This window comes from Pteronotus mesoamericanus, unplaced genomic scaffold (genome assembly GCF_021234165.1).
Source record: "Pteronotus mesoamericanus isolate MK-2021 breed Mesoamerican mustached bat unplaced genomic scaffold, CSHL_Meso_final scaffold_54, whole genome shotgun sequence".
NCBI classification, from domain to species: domain Eukaryota; kingdom Metazoa; phylum Chordata; class Mammalia; order Chiroptera; family Mormoopidae; genus Pteronotus; species Pteronotus mesoamericanus.
The window spans coordinates 1,889,781-1,910,000 of NW_026555321.1; the positions used below are offsets into that span (position 1 = coordinate 1,889,781).

Sequence of the window (20,220 nt, forward strand, 5' to 3'; positions counted from 1 at the left end):
CTCAGTCCCTTCCTAGTTGTTTGGTCCCACACGTGGCACCCATCCAGGAACCCCTCACGACCTAGGGGTCCCTCAGGGCCCTGACCCAGCACTTAGTCTCAGGTGTCTGAGGACTGCTCCCTGGGCTCTTGTCCCGCCATGGTCCCCTCCTCTGCTCAGTGCCCCCTGTGCCTCACCTAGAAAGCATAGTCAGACCTGGGGACACAGGTAGAGGGTGCTCCAGGGCCCTGGGTTTTTGAGTGGTAAACCAGCTTCGGTGGGAAACCCAGAGGGTCGTCCCTACCTGTCCTTCACCAACATATGCAGAGGCCCCTCAGGAGATTCCCCCGCCATTCTGGGCGGATTTCCCAGAAGCCCTGAGCTCACCCTGACCTCACTGCCCACCCGCCATTACTCCCAAGGCAGCAAGGCCCCACCTGTAGGCTTCGACACCGAATGGACCCATGGTCCTCCCAGGCCAAAACACAAGAGACCTGGCTCTGCACACCCTCAGCTCACACGGCATCTGAGACCTTGGGAGGGAGGATTAGAATTTGTCTCCCCTTTCATAGCCAAGCTCTTTATATTCAAGAGAATGGGGCTTGGGACCAGAGGCCAGGGCCCAGGTTTTGAGCCTAGAGCTGCTTGCCTTTGGCATTCCTGAAGGTCCTTGGCCTCAGTGTCCCCATTGCGGGTCCAAGGCTGCGCGCCCGTGGCATGGCGCCTGCCTTGGTGAGCCTGATCCGTTGTCTCCACAGGTCCTGAACCTCTTTCTGGCGTTGCTGCTCAGCTCCTTCAGCGCAGACAACCTCACAGCCCCTGACGAGGACGGGGAGATGAACAACCTGCAGCTGGCCCTGGCGCGGATCCAGCGGGGCCTGCGCTTCCTCAAGCGGACCACCTGGGGCTTCTGCCGTGGCCTCCTGCAGCAGCGGCCTCAGAAGCCCGCCGCCCTTGCCCAGGGCCAGCTGCCCAGCTGCATTGCTGCCTCCAGCTCCCCACCCCCTGCAGAGGCAGAGAAGGCACCTCCGGCCCGCAAGGAGACGCGGTTCGAGGAAGGCCAGCGGCCGGGCCAGGGCGCCCCTGGGGATCCGGAGCCCGTGTGCGTGCCCATCGCTGTGGCTGAGTCAGACTCGGACGACCAAGAGGAGGAGGATGAGGAGAACAGCCTGGACACAGAGGAAGAGTCCAGCAAGCAGGTGATCTGCCACTCGGCCACCTTTCCCCCACTCCCATGTGGCACCTACTTACATAGGGCCCAGGGCTCTGCCATGAGGGGCATCTGCCCCTGTCAGACTGCCACAGCAGGGCTGGGGTGGAGGCAGAAGACAGGGTGCTCCCCAACAGCTGGCCTTGCAGAGGGGTGCTGAGGCCAGTTCTCAACCCTCTCCCAACCCAGCCCAGGAGGGGACCTTGGAAGGAGCCGCTGTCTATGACTCACCCTCTGGCTGGTCATAGGCAGCTCTTTGTACAGGAGGGAAAACTGAGGGACCGCAAAAGAGAGGGAGATTTGCCAGGAGTTCCTCGCGCATCTGGATAGAGCCAGGACCCCTGGCCCCTGACCCCACCCTGACCATTGTCCCCCTCCAGGACTGCCCATAGGGAATGTCTTGGTGAGGGAGGAGCGCAGTCTCCTGACCTCCGACTGCCCCTTCCCCTCCTCCCAGGCCCAGGGCTAATTCTGAGATTTAAAAATAAGCATCCCGAAGATGGCAGGTGTCAGAGACAGCACTATCTTATCTCCCAACCTGTTATTTTTAACACTTAGGACCAGCGTCTGTACGAAAGAGACAGTGCCTCCCTACCGCTCGCTCAGTTTTCCCGAGGCCTGAGCCGGCTCAGATGGCTTCTTCTTGGGTCTTTAGGCCCAACAATGAAGATGGGCTCTGTGTTTAGTTGGGCCTGTCCTGGCCACCCCCTCTGGGCCTGCACTGGGTGGGTCTGGCCGCGAAGAGCAGCTGCTCGCCCTGTGTGGAATTTGATCTGAGGCTTCAGATTCGGTTCCACAGTCTCCTGCCTCACTGCGGTCCCAGAGGCCAGCTTCAGCCCTGGTAGCCAGGCTGCAGGACAGTGATGGTGTCAGTGGGTGGGAGGGGGGAGCGGGGGCGGGGGGCAGAGAGTGTCGGTGTTGCCAGGACCACGGCTTCCAGTTATCTCCAGGATGCTCCCAACTGAGGGTGGAATTCCAGCTGCCCCTCTTCTTCTCTCTCCTTTGCTTCTCTTGAGCCTGTGGGCTCTGGCTACCTGGGATGTGTGTTTGTGTGTAGTTGTGTGTGCTCACGTGCGTGTGCGAGCAAGCTGGGGGTGCCGTGGGAACTCACAGGAAAAATCAGCATATCCTTCCAAAGTGGAGGTACCACACGAGGGAGCTGGGCAGGGTGGCCTAGCTGCCCCTTCCAGGGATGGGAAGAGGGGAGCTGTATGCCAGGCTGACCAGGGGCTTTGTCTGACTATTGATCCTTTACGTGGACCAACCGGGAGCCTCCCTGCCATCCGCTCAGGGCTTCTGAGGGAGGGTCTTCAGTGAGACGGGCCCTGGGAGGAGGGCAGGAGGCATGGGCGGGGCCTGAGGCAGGGCCAGACCCTGGAAATGCTTGGGCCAGAGCTCATGGGCTGGAGGTCTCTTCAGCAGGAACCCCAGCCCGTGTCCAGCGGCCCAGAGGGCCTTCCGGAGCCCAGGGCCTGGAGCCAGGTGTCGGAGACCGGCTCCTCCGAGGCCCAGGCCAATGCGGCTCCGGCAGACTGGCGGCAGCAGCAGCGAAAAGCGGAGCCCCAGGCCCCAGGGTGCAGCGAGGTAATGCACACTTGGTCCCTGAAGCCAGCGGGGAGCTGCCTCTTGGGCTGGAGCCAGGCTGTGAGAGGTCCGGGTGCACGTCTGTGTTGGCTGATGGGGCCCACAGCGGCTATCCCAGGCAGCGTGGGAGAACCGTTAGTAGAGGGGACCATGGGCAACCCTGTCCGTACAGTGGGGGATGGGATGGCATGGGGCCCTGAGCCACAGCGAGTTCTAAAAGCAGCCATCTTAGGACCCTGATGGAGGGCTAACCAAAACCGCCACGTGCTCAGCCCTCCTCGCTCAGTCCCTGGGCAAATGTTCACCCTGTGAATGGCCCCATCTCAGGGGACCGCAGGGAGCTCTGAAAACAAGGTCTTGGCTTCTTGGCGCATTGGCCACCGGCTGCTTCTCACCGGGACTAAAGCAGAGGCCACCAATGGGAGGCCCACTGTATGGTTCCGTTCCGACCACAAATGGGTTTTAGTTTGGATTAGCTACCAACATTTAAAACCAGGGAGTTTTTATGTAAAAATTCTGCATTTCTGGCTTCTCTCAAAAAACGATTGGACGAGCCGCCCTGCGGGGGGCAAGAGGTCACTGCCTCTGGTTTGCTCGCAGCCCCCCTGCCTGACTTCCTTCCCTTCCTTACCTGCCCCGCCCCCGTAAACATTTGCGTTTGCAGTCCCTGCGCTAACAGATTGTTGCACTGCTCAGGACACCCTGCACCCCGCTCCCATTCACACCCCGCTCCCACGGAAGGTGGCGGTCATGTGTTCAGGGGCCATGCTCGGGGGTCATTGTCCTGCACCCTGACCTCAGCACTCAGTCCAGCAGCTGTGACTTGCTCCAAAGGAACAATTCTCTTTCGCCTGGTCCCTTTCATGGGATGGGCCTGTGGGAAGCTTTGCGGTCATGGCCAGCATCGGAGTGCAAGGGCCTGGTGGAGCCATCACTCCGATAGCAGGCCACATCTCCCCATGGAGGGTCTGCCACACGAAGGCATGTGGGGACAGAAGGACACAAAAATGGGGCATAAAGTCATGGAGAGACGGGCTTTTATTCTGGAATGTTGACCTTTGAAACGAGTTTTGTGACTTCTCCATCTTCACATCAGTTCTTGTTGGGCCCCCTAAAAGGGGAGTGAGGTGGGCTGGGGCTTTCCTGGGAGAAGGACCCTGTCACCTCATTGCAGTGGATCTTGAGAACGTGTCCTCCTCCCTTGTGACAAGCCTGCATCCTTTAGGCAGCGGCTGTGTCTGAAAAGGAAAGCAGGGTGAAGCCCTCCGGCTGGGCCTTTCCCAGCTCAGTGCCCCCAGCGAAGCTGGGAGGAAAAGGGAGTGGCCCTCCAGGCCACAGGGACCACAACGGCGAAGCCTCGGCCCTCGGCCACGGACCGGCCCCGCATGGGGCGGCGCGTTCTCCATTCCCACCGAGACTCGGCACTTCCCCATCGCAAACCTAGCTGTTCACGAGGATGTCAAGACACCAGCTGAGTTAGTCGTGGAAGATAGAGGAAAGAAGGCAGCTTGAGGAGCTGAGGCGCAAGATCTCAGGCCAGCACGTCTCTCCATGGGGCCTGAGCAGCAAGATGGGCCAACTCAGCTGGGGGCTTTGGGGCTTTAGGTGTGACCTGATGCCACCGAAGGCTCCCCTTCCTTGACAGAAGCCCTGCCTCCACATCTGTCCCCAGGGTAGGCTCCTAGAGGCAGTGTCTGCGACGGGTCTCCTTTGCAAAGCACTTGCTGAGGGAGTGCTTTCCCGAGAGACGCTAAGGGAAGGAAGAAGCAGGATGAGGCAAAGGGGCCAGCTTCGAAAGCCATGGCAGCTAGATTCTGCCTCAGATTCATTCCCTCCCTATCAGTCAGTCACTGGGTGTCAACTGCCCCTGGTTTTAGTCATAACCCCCAAGCAGTTTCCAGAAACGGCAGCTCCCTAACGAAAGACAGTCTTCTCGAGATGGAGCCAGTAAGCAGCCTGTGTTCACAGCGGCTGGGATGGGCGCACTGGCCTCGTAGCGGGGAACTGGGCAGAGCACCAGCGGTGGCTGCTACAGCCCCCTGACGCACCAGCATGCACACGTGACACACACATGCACACACCTCTTTATATCAGGTTAAGCAAGGTCAAGGCAACAGAGCCCCGTGTGGCCAGGCAGGGAGTGTTCCAACACCGTCTTGCTCTTACCTCAGGCTCTGTGCCTCACACCGGCACCCATGGGAACTGGGTGAGAAGCATGAGTGGGTTGCCAGCCTCTCATCTGCATGTCTGACCTTGAGCTTCTGTGTGCCCAGGATGCTGGTTCTGACTCTGTTCCGGGTGCGGCACGCCTGTGTGCTCTGCATGTGCCGAGCATGCGTGTGCATGGCATGTGCCATGTCCTTGTGTGTCTCTGTTGCCACCTCATGTCTGTTTTGTTTCCAGCTTGATGAATTCCTTATTCCTAGTATTTTCCCAGACACCTTCACATCCCCCGCACCCCTGTCCTAGACCCCAGCAGACCAGAGCCACAGACCCAGAAGCACTGAGGTCCAGCCGCAGCTCAGTTTCTCATTCGCCTTGGCCTCAGATTCCCCGGGGGTGCAATGGAGGGCAGTCCAGGCACCTCCCCTCCAGGAGCCACAGGCTCCCCCCGACTCTGGGCTGGGGGCTGGAGGCTGCTGCATGGCCCACACTCATGTCCTTGTCCACCCTGCCCACGCTCCTGTCCACAGACGCACGAGGACAGTCTCTCCGAAGGGAGCACAGCAGATATGACCAACACCGCTGACCTCCTGGAGCAGATCCCCGACCTCGGCGAGGATGTCCAGGACCCGGAGGACTGCTTCACCGAAGGTCCTGCCCTGGGTGGCCCTTGGCCCCAGCCTAGTGCTGCTGTGGGTGGGCAGGAGCACCAGCAGCTCCTTGGGGCACAGGCCCATATTCCACCTCACGCTGGCCCAGCTGCCCCCCGTCCTTCTCCCATTCGCCATGACCCTGGGGGCTTCTCCATCATCACATGCATCACAGCGAGTCTGCCAACAGTCTACTGGGCTGGGCAGCTGTGGGGCAGCTGCTCTGGGGACCGCTGACTCAGCATTTGTGGGGTACTGGCATGACTGCATGTCTCCACAGCAGCCGGGACTGGGTATAAGTCACCCCTGTCCCCTCAGGCCCTGGCATGGTGCCTGGCATATAGTAGGCCCTCTGTAAATACTCGAGGTGGGCGTGACTTGCGGTCGTGGTGCGGACTGGCACCTGGTGTACTGGTGGTGTAGTTGGAGGGCAGCTGGGGACAAAATGAGAAATCGATCTCCGTGTGGCACCTCATTTGGGGCTGCCAGTGAAGGGTCCACCCTTCCCTAGGCTCAGAGACCACAAACATGGAGAAAGCCCAGGGACCGAGCAGCCCAGGGAATTCTAGAATGTTCGGCAGGAGGAGGGTTGCCCAGACGAGCAGAGGACAAGATGGAGCCCATCCCACGCCAGCCTGGCCCCTGCCCACACCTGCCATGCCCTTCATCCACCTCAGGGCGCCTGGCCCGTCTGGTCTCTCCTCAGAGCACCTGCTGAGTGCGGGCCCCTGCGGACAGCCGCTCTGTCCTCCCCACTTCTCATGGCCCTGCCCACCATATTGTCCTGCTCATCACCATCTCTGTCACCTCTTTCTCTCAGTAATTCCTTCAACTATGCAACCTTCTGCCATTAGACATGGGCATTCGTAGGTCCAGGCCTGGGCCTGACCCTTTCCCTTCCCCCTCCCCCACAGGCTGCGTCCGGCGCTGTCCCTGCTGTGCTGTGGACACCACGCAGGGCCCAGGGAAGGTCTGGTGGCGACTGCGCAAGACCTGCTACCGCATTGTGGAGCACAGCTGGTTCGAGACGTTCATCATCTTCATGATCCTACTCAGCAGCGGAGCACTGGTACCCTCCCGGGGATGCAGGGCTGGGCGGGGAGGGGCGGAAGCGGGGGGCGGGGGGGGGGGGCGAGGACAGGGAGAGGAAGTCTCCAGCTGGAAAGCCAAGTCAGAAGCTGGGGCAGAACCTCTGCTGAAAATGCACACTCACAGCCCCAGGTCAGGAAACAACTCACCAACTCTCAACATCCATGGCCCATACAGAGGTCAGAGTAGAAAGGACTCATGGTGTTATCTGTCCAGGCCCCCTGTTCCACAAAAGGGCAGTGATTTGCCGCAGATCACAGTGCATCACTGGTATAGGTCACAGGCCACCAGCCTCCCGCACCTGAGTTCTGGTGACACACCCCCTTGCACAGAGCCTCAGGTGCTGCCCCAGGTGCTCCCTCAGGCGGATCCAATGCAATTCACAGTGCCGGCTGAGACCCCAGTGGCGCCTGCACTCACTCCCAGTTTCCCAGGCTCAGAGACCAAACTCTGCGGCTCACCCTTGATGCCGTTTCATCCCACAACAGCCTTTTGTAGAAGCATTAAGTAACTTGCCCAAGGCCCCACCGCCCAAAAGCAGCAGATGTGGCATTGAACCCAAGTAGTGGGATTCCAGAATCCTCTGTCTTGACCTTCCATGTGTTCAATAGGTCTTTTCCAAGCTCTCTTTGTATCTACCTCTGTGAGCCGTGGGGGTCGGGGATGGGCAACAGGAGGAGGAGACCCCAACCCTGGCATCAGGGGTTCCCTGTCTAGTTGGGGAAACCAGACTCAGCCAGTTTGAAAGAGTCCAAGTTCAGCTCAAGAAAGTTGAGCAAAAATGGAGTAGATGACTCAGGTAATGGGAGGTCAGGGGGAACTGGAGCAATCAGGAAGACTCCCTGGAGGAAGCAGATGGAATTGGACTGTGGAGGACAGGGCAGTTTGTTGAGTCCAAGAAAAGCAGTGAGGCTTCCAGGGATGCCTTTGTCTGGCTCCCAAGCACCCAATCTGATCTCTCATATCCCTTATTGGAAGAGATGAAACAGCCATGGAGAGGGTTCTAGAAGGTGCTGGTGAGCAGGGAGAGGGATGATCAAGAAGGCAGAAGAAACAAACTTTCCTGACTCTGGGGGAGCAAGCACCTGATATTGTTGGGGATGGGCAACCCACAGCGAAAAGCTTTTGACTGCAGGGTGGGAAAGGGCTCCTTTGATGCAAGACTACGTGCCTCCAGTCTGCGATGCCTTCTGTGGAGCAGGCCATGGGGAGGCACTGGGGCAGTCACCTCTGAACCTCTAGGCCTCCCACTCCACCCTGCATTGCCCGCTTCTGGCTCCGGAGTTGGCCTGGAGCCATGACTTGCAAGCTGCATGCTGTTTTACCATTGGCAGCTAGAGTGAAATCTCTGCAGGCTCAGAGGATGATTTGACAATATGTTAACGAGTTTTGTTTTTAAACAACCACAAACAAGGGCAGCCAGTGCCATTTAGTCTGGGCTGTGGAGGAAAAGCTCAGCCTGGCATAAGTGAAGAGGAGTTTTGGCAAGCAAAGGTGAATCTAATCAGGGGAGACAGCCAAACACTGTTGAAAAAAAAAAACATAAAACACGCCAATGATATATTGAGAAAAAGAAGTCTGAGTGTGTTATTTAAAGTTATAAACTTGTTTAACAGAAAGCAGACTATATATTCCTTGCACATTGCTGAAGGAGAAAATTTTTAAAGAAAACATCTTACAGCAGATGATAGGAGAAAAAAATAAGCAACAAGGAAGCATTGAATCGGAAAACAAAATAATATGACAGAGGCAAGATCAAGCATGTGTTTTAATAATAAATGTAACAGGAGAAAATTCATCTTTTAAAAGAAAAGGACTCTGACTGGATTTTTAAAACCTTCAGCTATTGCTCTGAAATGATAGACCTGGTAAACTGTGACTCAGAAATCCTAAAGGTAAAATAATAATATATGGCAAGCAAATGAAAGCAATGACAACAAAAACCAAAGGTGCTGTTGTTTGTTATTATTAAACAAGGTTGGATGCAAGGTAAAAAGCTTGAGATAAAAGAGGGTCCAACCTATGTTAAAAATATAACTGTTATGAATATATTTGCTTGGGATTGCATAGCACTTATGTGAAGCAAAAGCCATGGGGAGGGTGGAGCAGCAACAGTGCAATAGTACAGGGAGCTTTTGCCACACTCCTATTAGTGCTTGACAAGTCAAATAGAAAGAACAAGAAAATAAGAAAGCTAAATATAAATATATTTAATAATTTGATCTAATATAATAATAAAAATAATACTAACACTTAAATATCACTTGCTATGTGCCAAACCCTGTTATACACACATTACAAACATTAATTCATTTGATTCTCACAATAATCCTATAATGTAGGTGCTATTATTAAGCCTATCTTACAGGTAAGGAAACTGCTAGATATAGAAAAATAGAAAGATTAAAAACAAACTCTTAGGAATATAAAAGTCATTCTTAAATAAATCTTGGATTAAACAAAAAATAGTTTGGTGGTAGGTTTGTGAGTGTTTATTACATTAATAAGTAAGCAAAGCAATAAAATAAAGAGACTATACAGGGACCAAAGATAACACTCAACCTGTTCTGTCCACCTGAAATCTAGAAAAATGAGAAATGAAAAATAGAGGTAGAGAAAAAAACTGTAATTAGGGAGAGGGAAACTAGAAAATAAACAATATTGAGAATAGCGCATGTGATATGCAGCCAAAGCTGTAATAAGAGTCAAATTCATAGACTTAAACAATTTTATTATTAAATAGAGGGAATGTAAACTAATTATTTAACTCAATCAATCAAAAACATAACAAAATAACTTTAAGGAAATAATAAAATAAAAACATAAATTAATGAATTAGAAAATAAACAGTAAAACTGATAAAAGGTCAGAGTAAAACACACAAATAGGTAAACTCACATCTCCAAGGGTAAGATCATTCACATTCTCAAGAAAGAAAATAATCCCAGTCCTATTTAAATTATTCCAGTGTATGAAAACAGATGGAAAGTCAACAAATTCTTTTTATGAAAGCTAACTAATGCTTATATTTACAACCTTAAGCATACCAAAAGGAAAACTATAGACCAGTTTTCATATTCCACACTTACAAATAGCGATGCAAAAATCTTAAAATACATGCCAATAGGATCCAAAAATATATTTTAAAAATCAAATAAGTTATAGCTACATATATGTCAATATGGTGCCATATCAGAAAATCTGTGTATACAAATACGACAAATAAATTATGTCAACAAATTACCAATTTGTAAAACTGGTAAGAATAGAAATAAAATATATTTCCTTAATTTAATGAAAAACTTACTCCCAAATCAACTTCCATCATCATCATTAGTAGTAAAACACTTCAAAATTTTTATGAAAGTCAGAAATAAGAAAAAGGATGATTTAACTAGTTTTATCTATTATTCATTACTTAATAATCTTGAAGTACTAGCCAGTGCAATTAATGAAGAAAATTAAACATACAGTATAAAAATGGAAAGTAGAAGAATTTATGATAATACAGTCAAGTGTAAAACGAGTTAATAGTAATAGAAATAAATAGAAATATATCATTACTTTTAGATAATGATTGCCTAGAATATTTTTAAAACTTATTAAAAACATTATATGGTCAGTCATAAAATATACAAAGAATTCTTGCTACTGTTGTTTTATACTAACAGAAACCTTTTAGTCACAGGTAACGTTTCTCAAATATTCCTTACATGCCAGGCATTGTAAACAAAATAATTGGGAATAAATATAACATGAAATGTTATATGAGGTACATGAAGAAAACTATAAACTCTGCTAAAGAATGTAGAAGAAGACAAATAGATAACTATACTATAAATATACCCTAGTCTTGGGTAGGAAGTCTGTGTATTAGTTCCTGAAACAGTTAATGAATTTAATGTAATAACAATAAATTTACAACATTTTGGAGAGAATTTGGCAAAATATTGCCAAACTTTTTATCTTGGAAATTTCCAAAATAGGCCAGGAAAATTCATATAATATTAATTCAGGAATAGACAAAAAAAAACATATAGAGAGGTCTGAAATGAAATGTAGTATATGATCAAGATGACTTCTAATCTGTGGATTTGAAATGATTCTTAAATTAAGTATCAAGACAGTTGACCAGCCACTCTGAAGAAAATATTAAAATATTTGCTCATTACCCTGAAAGTTGGATTTTTAAAATTGTAATATAGAACAATGAAACCAGAGCCCTGGCTGGTGCGGCTCAGTGGATTGAGTGCTGGCCTGTGAACCAAATAGTTGCTGGTTCGATTCCTAGTTGGGGCACATGCCTGGGTTGCAGGCCAGGTCCCCAGTTGGGGGCACATGAGAAGCAACCACACGTTGATGTTTCTTTCCCTCTCTTAATAAAAGAGAAAAACAGGAAACCAGAAAATATTTTAAAAAGAAAAGAAGAGTCATTTTTTTTCTAACTTTGGCATAGGCAAGGGCTTTCTTAACAAGCCAAAGGTTTTATACTACATGAAAGTCATAGTAATGATATACTTCTATTAAATTGGATAATAAATGGAGATGAAGTGTAGAATTTCAGTATGGTAAACAACAGGAAACAAGATTGAAAGGCACCCAACTAGGATAAAGTGTATCAAAGAGAGTTAATGTCCCCAAATAAACCAGACACTCAAGTAAAAAAAAAAAAGCAAGCAACAGAGATGAACACTGCAAATCAATGTCCAAGGAAACGATGTCAGCATCACTAGTAATAAATAAAAACAGAGCAGAATACAGTTTTTGTTCCTTGGGCTGAGAAGAGAGACAAGGGAGAAACATCAGCGGTGGGAGCAGAGTGGCGAGGAAGAACCACTTTCGCCATTGTCAGGGGAGTGTCACTAGGTGTCCCCTTCCGAGGTCCTCTTCCCAATCTGTACCAAAGTATACCTTCAACTTTCACCCCAGTTCTAGAAATTTGTTCTCAAGAAATAATGAGACATGCTCTTCATTGTCTGGTTTCTACTAGGGATAAATTGTAAACAACAGTTACATTCATTACCAGGGTTATTAGTTAAATAAACAGTAGTTTATGCAGATAATGAAATGTTACGCAGCCTTTAAAAAGAATGGTATTGTTTGTAATCACACCACTGAGTCAATAATTGTTCACAAGAGACTGTTTAGCGGAAACAGAAGTTTCAAAGCAAAATATTTAGTGTATCTTACAAAATTCTGCATGCACATGCACGCACACATCCAAAATGTCAAAAAGAATGTTCACCTAAATGTTAGCAGTGGTTACTTTAGTGTCAGGAAATTGGAGGTGCCTTTTATTCTGTTCTTTATAATTTCTGTATTATTTATGTTTTATAAACACACACATTTTTTTATAATGAGAAAAAACACACCTACTCTTTTCTCTCGAACAACTCCCCAAGTCCATGCTGGGACCCAAATGATCCCGTTGTCCCGTGTACACCGACCAGATTAGCCATACACATGTGTCCGCAGGGCCGGCTCAGGTGCTGCGAACAGCACAGGCCGCCTGGGTAGCAGTCAGGCAGGGAGGCCCAGGGCCACAGGTGGAGGCAGCTCCCCAGGGCCCTGAGTGACGTGTTCAGTTGCCTAGACTGGGAGGCTCAGCGCACATTCTGGACGCAGAGCAGTGACTGGTTGAACAGGCCCAGATCAGAAGGCTGGAGGAGGAACAGGCAGCTGGGAGCCGCGGGGGTTTCTCTGCTGGCTCAGGCATTTGAATTGAGGCAGGAATGAGGAGGTGGAGAAAGACAGTTTGTAGCATTTTAGAAACTTTGACTCCCAGATTCTGAGGATTTTAGGAGGTTGGGCTCTGTCTGGTCCTGTGTTTCCTAAACTTCATAGCTAGAAACTGTCTTTATTATCATTTATTTAAAGTTTTGCTTTAGGTTAACTCTCACTGGTTTTGTCTGGTTAAATAAATTTATTATAAAGGGAAACTCCTAATGATTATTGCAATTGGAAACCAATATTATTTCCTATGAAAAGTAGGTTACTGCATAAAGGGGAGTGAAAACAAAAAAGAGAAGTTATATGTTGTTTCCAGCAGAAGGTTGTGAGTGAGCTAAGCCTGCACACCCAGTCTCCTTATTAAAATGGGAGATCGACAAGTTCTAGAAAGTTCTTGAAAATGCGCTAGTCCAGAACTGAGACTAGCTCTTTAATGTAAAGGAAGAAGCCTTCTCATTACACATTCTGCCCTAGAGTCCGCACACCACATCCCCTGGCACACATGCCCCTTGGAGAGCACGCTGACCGTGTAGGAGCCCCCTCCACTGTACGTCTCCACTGTACGTCTCACCTCTGCCCCTCCCCCCGCCCTCCTGGGTAGCAGTTACTGCTAGAGGTGATGCCTCGTGCAGAGTGGGATTGGCCATGGTCAGGATGTCACGTCCATGTGTCCGGCCCGGTCTGCAGGCCTTCGAGGACATCTACCTGGAGGAGCGGAAGACCATCAGGGTTCTGCTCGAGTACGCCGACAAGATGTTCACTTACGTCTTCGTGCTGGAGATGCTGCTCAAGTGGGTGGCCTACGGCTTCAAGAAGTACTTCACCAACGCCTGGTGCTGGCTGGACTTCCTCATCGTGGACGTGAGTGTGGCCCCTGACGGGGAGAGAGGAAGGGGGCACCCGCTGCCAGGGCGAGCAGGAGGCGAGACACAGGGCGGGAGGGATGGAATAACAGGGCTGGCGGGAATCGGGCTGAAGTAGGAACGCAGCTGTGCTGTGGGGCGGCCTTAGGGGAAGGAGGCCAGGGTCTGGGGTCATGGAAGAGACACCTGGGCCGAGCCTTTAGGGTCCCCAGCCTGGGAAGAAGAGGAGGAATAGGAGACCCGGGCCCTGCCATCAGAACCCTCAATTTGGGGAGACAAGAGCAGGGAGAGGCCTAGGCCCCATCCTCAGGAGCTCCCTGGCTTCTTGGGAAGACTAGACTCATCATGTGGAACAGTGAAGAGCATTCCAGGCAGGGGCGTGAGCCAGGGCAGGAGTGGGGGCTCCCTCCCGCATATCGTGAAGTGTCTGGCAGGCCCACTGGACACGTGGCCAGATGAGAGCGTCTGTGCCCACGCGCCGGAGGAGGCTGTCTGTGCACAGGGGACGCAGTGAGCCGAAGGCTGGAGGGGACAGGGCTGGCGAAGAGGTGCTGAGCAGGCAGGAGAGACCCTCCTGACTCAGGTAGCATGTACCACCTCAGGGGGCGGGGGGTGGAGTCACCTGTGAGAAGGAGGAAAGCCGTGAACCTGGACAGGGGGCTCTGAGCAGCTGCCCTGGATGACGGGGTAGCCAGCAGGGCTTACCTGCCCCGACTGTGCCCAGGGAGGACCTGGGACGGGGTTGACACATCCTCTGAGGACCCAGTTGGCAGAGGAGTAGGAGGCCACGGTCCCCTGGCTCCCCCGGGCCCAGGACACTGCTGGGCGCCAAGCGGGGTGAGTGCATGGTCTGACGGGGTTCCTGAGCACAGTCGAGTGGGAGACCGGCCGGAGCGGGGAATGAGACTGGGGCGCAGAGCAGCCTTGGACCTGCGCTCACGGTGGGCGGAGGGCCTGGCGAAGGCGAAGGGCTCAGGTGCGGGATCACCATCTGGTTGTGGTGGGTTCCACAGAACAGAATGCAGGTCAGAATCTGCAGACTGGGAAGAGCCTTCCAGAAGCCACCCCAGGCTTCTGGGCTTGGCTGCAGGCTCTGCCCATCAGCAGGGGCTGCCGTTCCTAAGGTTGCAGCGGAGGCTCAGGCCTGTGCTCTGTCCCTGCACCCTACCCTGAGGCCAAAGGGAGGGGCTCAGTCCCCAGTAGGCCTGGCCAGGGTCCAGGCTGGGTGGGAGGTCAGACCTTGAGTGGTTGTGGCAGGAGAGGCTTGTTGGACTTGCGTGTGCATGGGGACACAGATCAGGTCATTGGCCTTCCGGTCCAGGCCTCTTTCTGTCACCCCAAATGGCTGAAAGGATGCCCATGCTGGGGTGATAGAGAGGGAGGGGGACAGGGAGCTCTGGGTGCCTTTACAGCCGGGAGCCCTCGCAGCCTCCGTGCTGAGGGGCCGTGGGAGGGCCTGAGACCCCGGCGGCCCCCTCGCCCCTTCCCCGACTCAGAGGTCAGGCCTGCTGAGGGGCTACCCCAGGACAGGTCCGAGGGAGTCTGCACAGACTTCTGGAGAAGCCTACCCATACCCCGCCGCCTGCCACCACAGGGAAGTTGGCTGAGGCTGGGCAGAGGGGGCTGTCGGCGCTTCCTGCCCAGTCCCAGGTCTCCACCGTCAGCTTGGGGAGAAGGAAACTGTGGCCCAGCCGGGAGGGGCTCTGCCCAGGGTCAGGCAGGAGGAAGTGAGCGCTGGAATCCAGCTTCCTTGACACTGGCCCTGCCTCCCTCACCTCATGGGAAAGGGGGTCTTCAGGTCTCAGGGTCTGGAGAAGGATGTTCTCAGGATCAATTCATGCATGTTCTTCCCCAGTAAGCCCTGTTGAACATCTATGGGTAAGGCCTGTGGTAGGTGTCTGGGGTCTCAGGGAACAAAACAAAGAGCCCTCTCAGCGTGGAGGAACAATAATCCTAAGTCAGCCAATTTTATATTATGTCACAGGACAATGTGTACGAGGAAGAAAAAGAAGGAGGGGCAGGGTAAGGAGGGCCAGGTGGCAGGGGGAGGGGACGGTGTAGAACTCAACTTTAAATAGGCTGGCGGACATTTGAGCAGGTTTGAGGGAAGTTGGGGTGGGCCGGGCAGGTGTCTGCAGAACATTCCAAGCCGAGGTGGGAATGGCAGTGCCAACGTCCTGTGGTCAGTGCATGCCTGGCACACTTGAGGGTCGGCAAGGAGGCCAGAGCAGCTGGAGCAGAGTGGGTGGGGAAGGCAGGTGCAGGAGAGGAGACCAGACGCATGGGGCAAAAGGGGAACAGCCTTGGAAAACCGGGGCCTGTTATTTAGAATGACGTGGGGAGACATGGGAGGGCTTTGAAGAGAAGAGTGACATGAATTGACTCATGTCATTAAAAGAACACCCTGTGGGTGATGGGGGAGGGGGCCAGGGTGGAAGCAGGGAGAAGAGTCGAAAGGCCGTGGCAATAATCCAGGGGAAAGGTGACGGTGGCCCGGCCAGGATGGTGGCAGTGACCGTGGTGAGAAATATCTGAACTTCTGATGTAGTTTGAAGACGTGGCCAACAGGAAATCCTGATGGGGTTGGATGTGAGGTGTGAGAGACAGCGAGAAGCAAGGATGACGCCAAGGGTGTGCCCTGAGCAGCTGGAAGGATGGAGCTGCCATCAACCAAGCTGGGGGGCCTGTGGGTGTGGCAGGTGGGGCAAGAACAGACGTCAGGGGTGGCGTGCTGGGAACGAGGCAGGCTGACTGGCACCAGGACGCTGCCCTCAGGTATCCCTAGGAGATGCCCCCCTGCCTCTCCAGGAGTGGAGCCCCAAAGCTGGGCATCCTCAAGGGGCACCCCCTCTGCCCAGCTCCCTCCCTCCCGGTGCTCCCAAGCCTGGGGCGAGGCTTTGGCAGTCAGGCCCTTGCCCTCCCCCCGCTCCTCCCCACCGCCAGGCTGCCCTGAATGCCAAGGTGCACTTAGTGGTGACTGCATGTGAGGTCAGGCAGGAGGCCATGGCCAGGCTGTGATCCCAGGCCAGGAGCGAAGTACAAGAGGGACTGGATGTCCATGGAGCTTTAGAAGGATAAAGTCCACGAGAAGGAGATGCTATGGTGAGGGTGGGGCCAAGGCGGCAGAGAGCTGAGCCTCTCGTTGCCCCGGAATCTCTACGTAAGCCTCACTTCTTGGAAGATGTCAGAACGTTGCAGAATCTGGCTTTAGGAAAATGCCCCCAGAGAGTCTATCTGCTCGTCCTCAACCCAGCACAGGTCTTCCTTCCCAAAAAGAGGCCCAAGAATTTGACCTAAAGACTTTATGCTTTTGTTCCTCCACACCAGTGGGGGCTTTGGGGACTCGCAGTTAAGGCCTGAAAGCCAGCACACGCTCGGCCTTGCCCCCATCTCGGGCCCCAGGAGGGCTGGCCCTGTGCCATGAGGACGAGCCAGTCGGGAATAATGAAGATTGGACGTGGGCGACGTCTGCTGGCCCGCACACACCCAGCACTGTTTCGGGTGGCCCCAGAGCCCTTCCGCCTATCCCTAGAGCTGTCCCCACGGCCCCCACCTTGCCTCCCACAGGTCTCACTGATCAGCCTGGTGGCCAACACCCTGGGCTTCTCTGAGATGGGCACCATCAAGTCACTGCGGACCTTGCGGGCGCTCCGACCCCTGCGGGCCCTGTCACGATTTGAGGGCATGAGGGTAAGAGGGGTGGCTGCCTTCCCACCGGGTAGTGGGCGGTGGCATCCTTGAGGGGACCCCCTCACTCCCTTGTGGACCAAGCTGCGCAGCCTGGAGCTGGGACTGTGGCCCCCAACTTGGTAGGAGCACAGGGCAGAGCTTCCAGGAGAGGCGCTGCTGGGCCTGGGGGGCGCAGAGCGGGCAGAGCTGTGAGAACCACCCCCGGCCTGTCCCCTCCAGCCCTGTGGCCTCCGTGACAGGCCCAAAGAGCACTGGGCAAGGGAGAGAAGGCGAGGCCCTCGGGCACAGGTGTCCCCGCTGCTGTCCCCATTGGCCCAGAGGCCCACAGAATCTGCTGTCCTGTGGGGCCCCTCTCCATGTATGCCCCCACCCTGTATGTCTGTCACGCCCCTGCCTCCTGGCAGACACGGTTCACCTTCCCTCTGCCCGCGATGGGCCACAGGGCTGGCACAGTGAGGGTGCAGAAGCAGGGAGGAGCAAACGGCATTCTCACCATCAGATATCAGTCTGCATCTGCAAAAGAGTTTCCTCTTTTGCACTATTTTCTAAGTGTAGAGCCCGAGGCATCTTTGTAGTTGCCATGTTTTACCAACCAAACAAACAAAAAAGACAGTGTTCATATAAAACAAATGTAAAAGCTCACCAAGGAAACACATTGCCCATCCTAGGTGGCAAGAAAGCAAACCTTGTGGGCGCTTGGATGCGCCCATGGTTTTTGTTTTCACAGAACTTGCACAGTTCTGTTGTGGCTTCAGCAGCATGTCCATGTGCCTCTCACTGGTCCCGCGGGTACCCTCACATACCCCCATTTGGTTGATGGTTTTGAACTTTACCCCTCACCCTCACTCCCCATTTAGGGAGAAACAAAACGCTTATTCCCGATGGAAGCTACTCCCAAGTGAATAATCCAACCTTAGTTGAAAGTCTCTTTGGGAGCAAGAACATTTGATTCCAGAGGGACATGGGGAGATGCTGGCTGCTGTCCGCCACCGAGCCAGCCAAGGGCACACTTGAGAGCTGAGTCTCCCCCTGTTCCTGGGTTCATCATGCCTGCCAGGGAGCCGGGGACCCCCTCTGTTTTGCATATGTCAGCGTTACCCACCCGGGCCCCATACCCACCACGCAGCCCCGCACCAGCTTCACTTCCAATCTGTGGCCAATGAGTTTCTGGCTTGTGGACAACTGGGGACTTGGTCCGTAGAGGGGCAACCATAAGCCTTTGCCCAGGAAGCCTCTCCTGGGTGCTGTGAGTTTACATGAACAGCGTGAGGCGGTAGCTCCATGGGGTCAGCGGACCGCTCCCCGTGGAGGGCAGAGGGAACTCCCCCGCACCTGCCCTCCCAGCATCAGAGGGATACCCTCCTCACATACCACACGGAGGTCCAAAAACCCCCTAAAAACCCAGAGACTTAGCCCAGACAATACATTTCAAGAGGCCTTTTCCCATCTGTCTCTGGCATACTCAGCCACCCCACTGAAAATTAAAATTCAAGGTCACGGATTCAGGCAGGGCCAAGCAGGAAAAGGCAGATGTTCTGCAGTTACACGAGACTCTGGGTGCAAAGGGAAAGGTGTGTGTGTTCTTTCTCACTCCCCTCGGCCCCCACCAGGGCTTCCAGCTCTGGGCTGCCCTTCCTGGGGGACGGGCAGTGCTCTGCACCCCCGCCCTCACAGGGACCTGTGGCCAAGGAGTTTCATAGGTTGGGGGTGATGGGTCTCGGAAAGGGCGTGTTTTCTGGGCACGCCCAGGAGCTGAGTCTCTTCTCTGTCCACTCGAGGTTGTGGTCAATGCCCTGGTGGGCGCCATCCCGTCCATCATGAACGTGCTGCTCGTCTGCCTCATCTTCTGGCTCATCTTCAGCATCATGGGCGTGAACCTCTTCGCAGGGAAGTTTGGGAGGTGCATCAACCAGACTGAGGGGGACCTGCCTTTAAACTACACCATTGTGAACAACAAGAGTGACTGTGAGTCTTTCAACATGACGGGCGAACTATACTGGACCAAGGTGAAGGTCAACTTTGACAACGTAGGGGCTGGGTACCTGGCCCTTCTGCAGGTGGTAAGTCTCAGAGAGGAGAGACCTCCTTCCGCCCACTGGTTCCCTAGCAACAGGCACCTGCACCCATGATGTGGGCAGGAGGGGGACAGTAGGGCCACTGAATCCTCGTAGTAGGACCACGTTGCCCAAAGGAGACTCGGTTCTCCAGAGACTTCCTGGCTCCTTGGGAAGTTTCTGGATTGTCCTTTCTGAAGCAGATGCCCCATTCTCCAAGGTCCAAGGCATGGGGGTTCAGCACTGAGGCAGAACTAACTTCCCAGCCAGCAGTCAAGTTCAAGTTCTCATGCAGTCAGCTTAGCAGTATGATGGCACAGGTTAAAAATGTAGGACCATATCCCTGGCTGGTGTGGCTTAGTGGATTGAGGGCTGCCCTGTGAACTATAAGGTCATTGGTTCGATTCCCAGTCAGACCACATGCCTGGGTTGCAGGCACAGATTGGGGGTGTACGAGAGGCAACTGATAAATTTATTTCTCTTGCATCAATGTTTCTCTCCCTCTCTTTCTCCCTCCCCTCCCTTCTCTCTAAAAATAAGTAAATTAAAAAAATTTATTTTTTTTTAAATGAGAGACCATAGAGACCCAGGGACTGATCTATTAGCAAAACTGTGGCTCTAGCCATCCCTCTGTTACAAAAAAGGGTGATATCTTCTGCATTGTTTAGAAGAATAGATTTCCTTCCATCGCTGATGTGCCAGATGCACCGGTGCTTAACACACACAGTCCCACCCAGTCTTTCCAAAGCTTTCATTGACTTGTGAGGGCAGTGGCTTCAGGGACTATTAAGCATACCATAAAATTAACCTATGAGTAGCCTTAACAACAGAAATACAAGTAGAACCATAACTCACGCAGCTGCAGCCTGCTTTTCTCACCATCCCAATCCTGAGGCCAGACACCTGCTTTCAGCAGTAGCCAAGCAGAGGTGAGCCCAGCGGAACTCCCACCTGAAAACTTAATGCCCATCTGCTCCTACCTCCACGCACCCCTTAAATCCCAGTAGTAGCTTTCTCCAAAGACGCCCCTGAAATACCTCACGGAGAACAGGGTCAGGCCCAAACCTAGAGGTCCTCCGATCCCTGTGACTGTCCCTCCGAATGTCAGAACTTGGAAGGAAAGCCCCCTTTTATAGACTGAGGACTGTACGCCATTCCAAACAACACTGGCTGGAATCTAGTCACAGGCATCTCAGACCCTTGGGTCA

General features: G+C 53.0%; 1 protein-coding gene across 9 annotated transcripts in view; it reads left to right on the forward strand.

The window, feature by feature from the left end:
• The window catches only part of SCN5A (sodium voltage-gated channel alpha subunit 5), a 76,048-nt gene that overhangs the window by 48,981 nt on the left and 6,847 nt on the right, over positions 1 to 20,220 (forward strand). For 4 of the 9 annotated variants that reach the window (XM_054595387.1, XM_054595390.1, XM_054595384.1 and 1 more), the window contains exons 16-22: positions 738 to 1,178; positions 2,609 to 2,773; positions 5,467 to 5,587; positions 6,501 to 6,655; positions 13,093 to 13,266; positions 16,836 to 16,958; positions 18,737 to 19,018. In XM_054595387.1, the coding sequence (XP_054451362.1) occupies positions 738 to 1,178; positions 2,609 to 2,773; positions 5,467 to 5,587; positions 6,501 to 6,655; positions 13,093 to 13,266; positions 16,836 to 16,958; positions 18,737 to 19,018 (1,461 nt within the window). The remainder of the gene's footprint in view (positions 1 to 737; positions 1,179 to 2,608; positions 2,774 to 5,466; positions 5,588 to 6,500; positions 6,656 to 13,092; positions 13,267 to 16,835; positions 16,959 to 18,736; positions 19,019 to 20,220) is intronic. The other 5 variants (XM_054595388.1, XM_054595392.1, XM_054595391.1 and 2 more) reach the window with 2 other exon arrangements.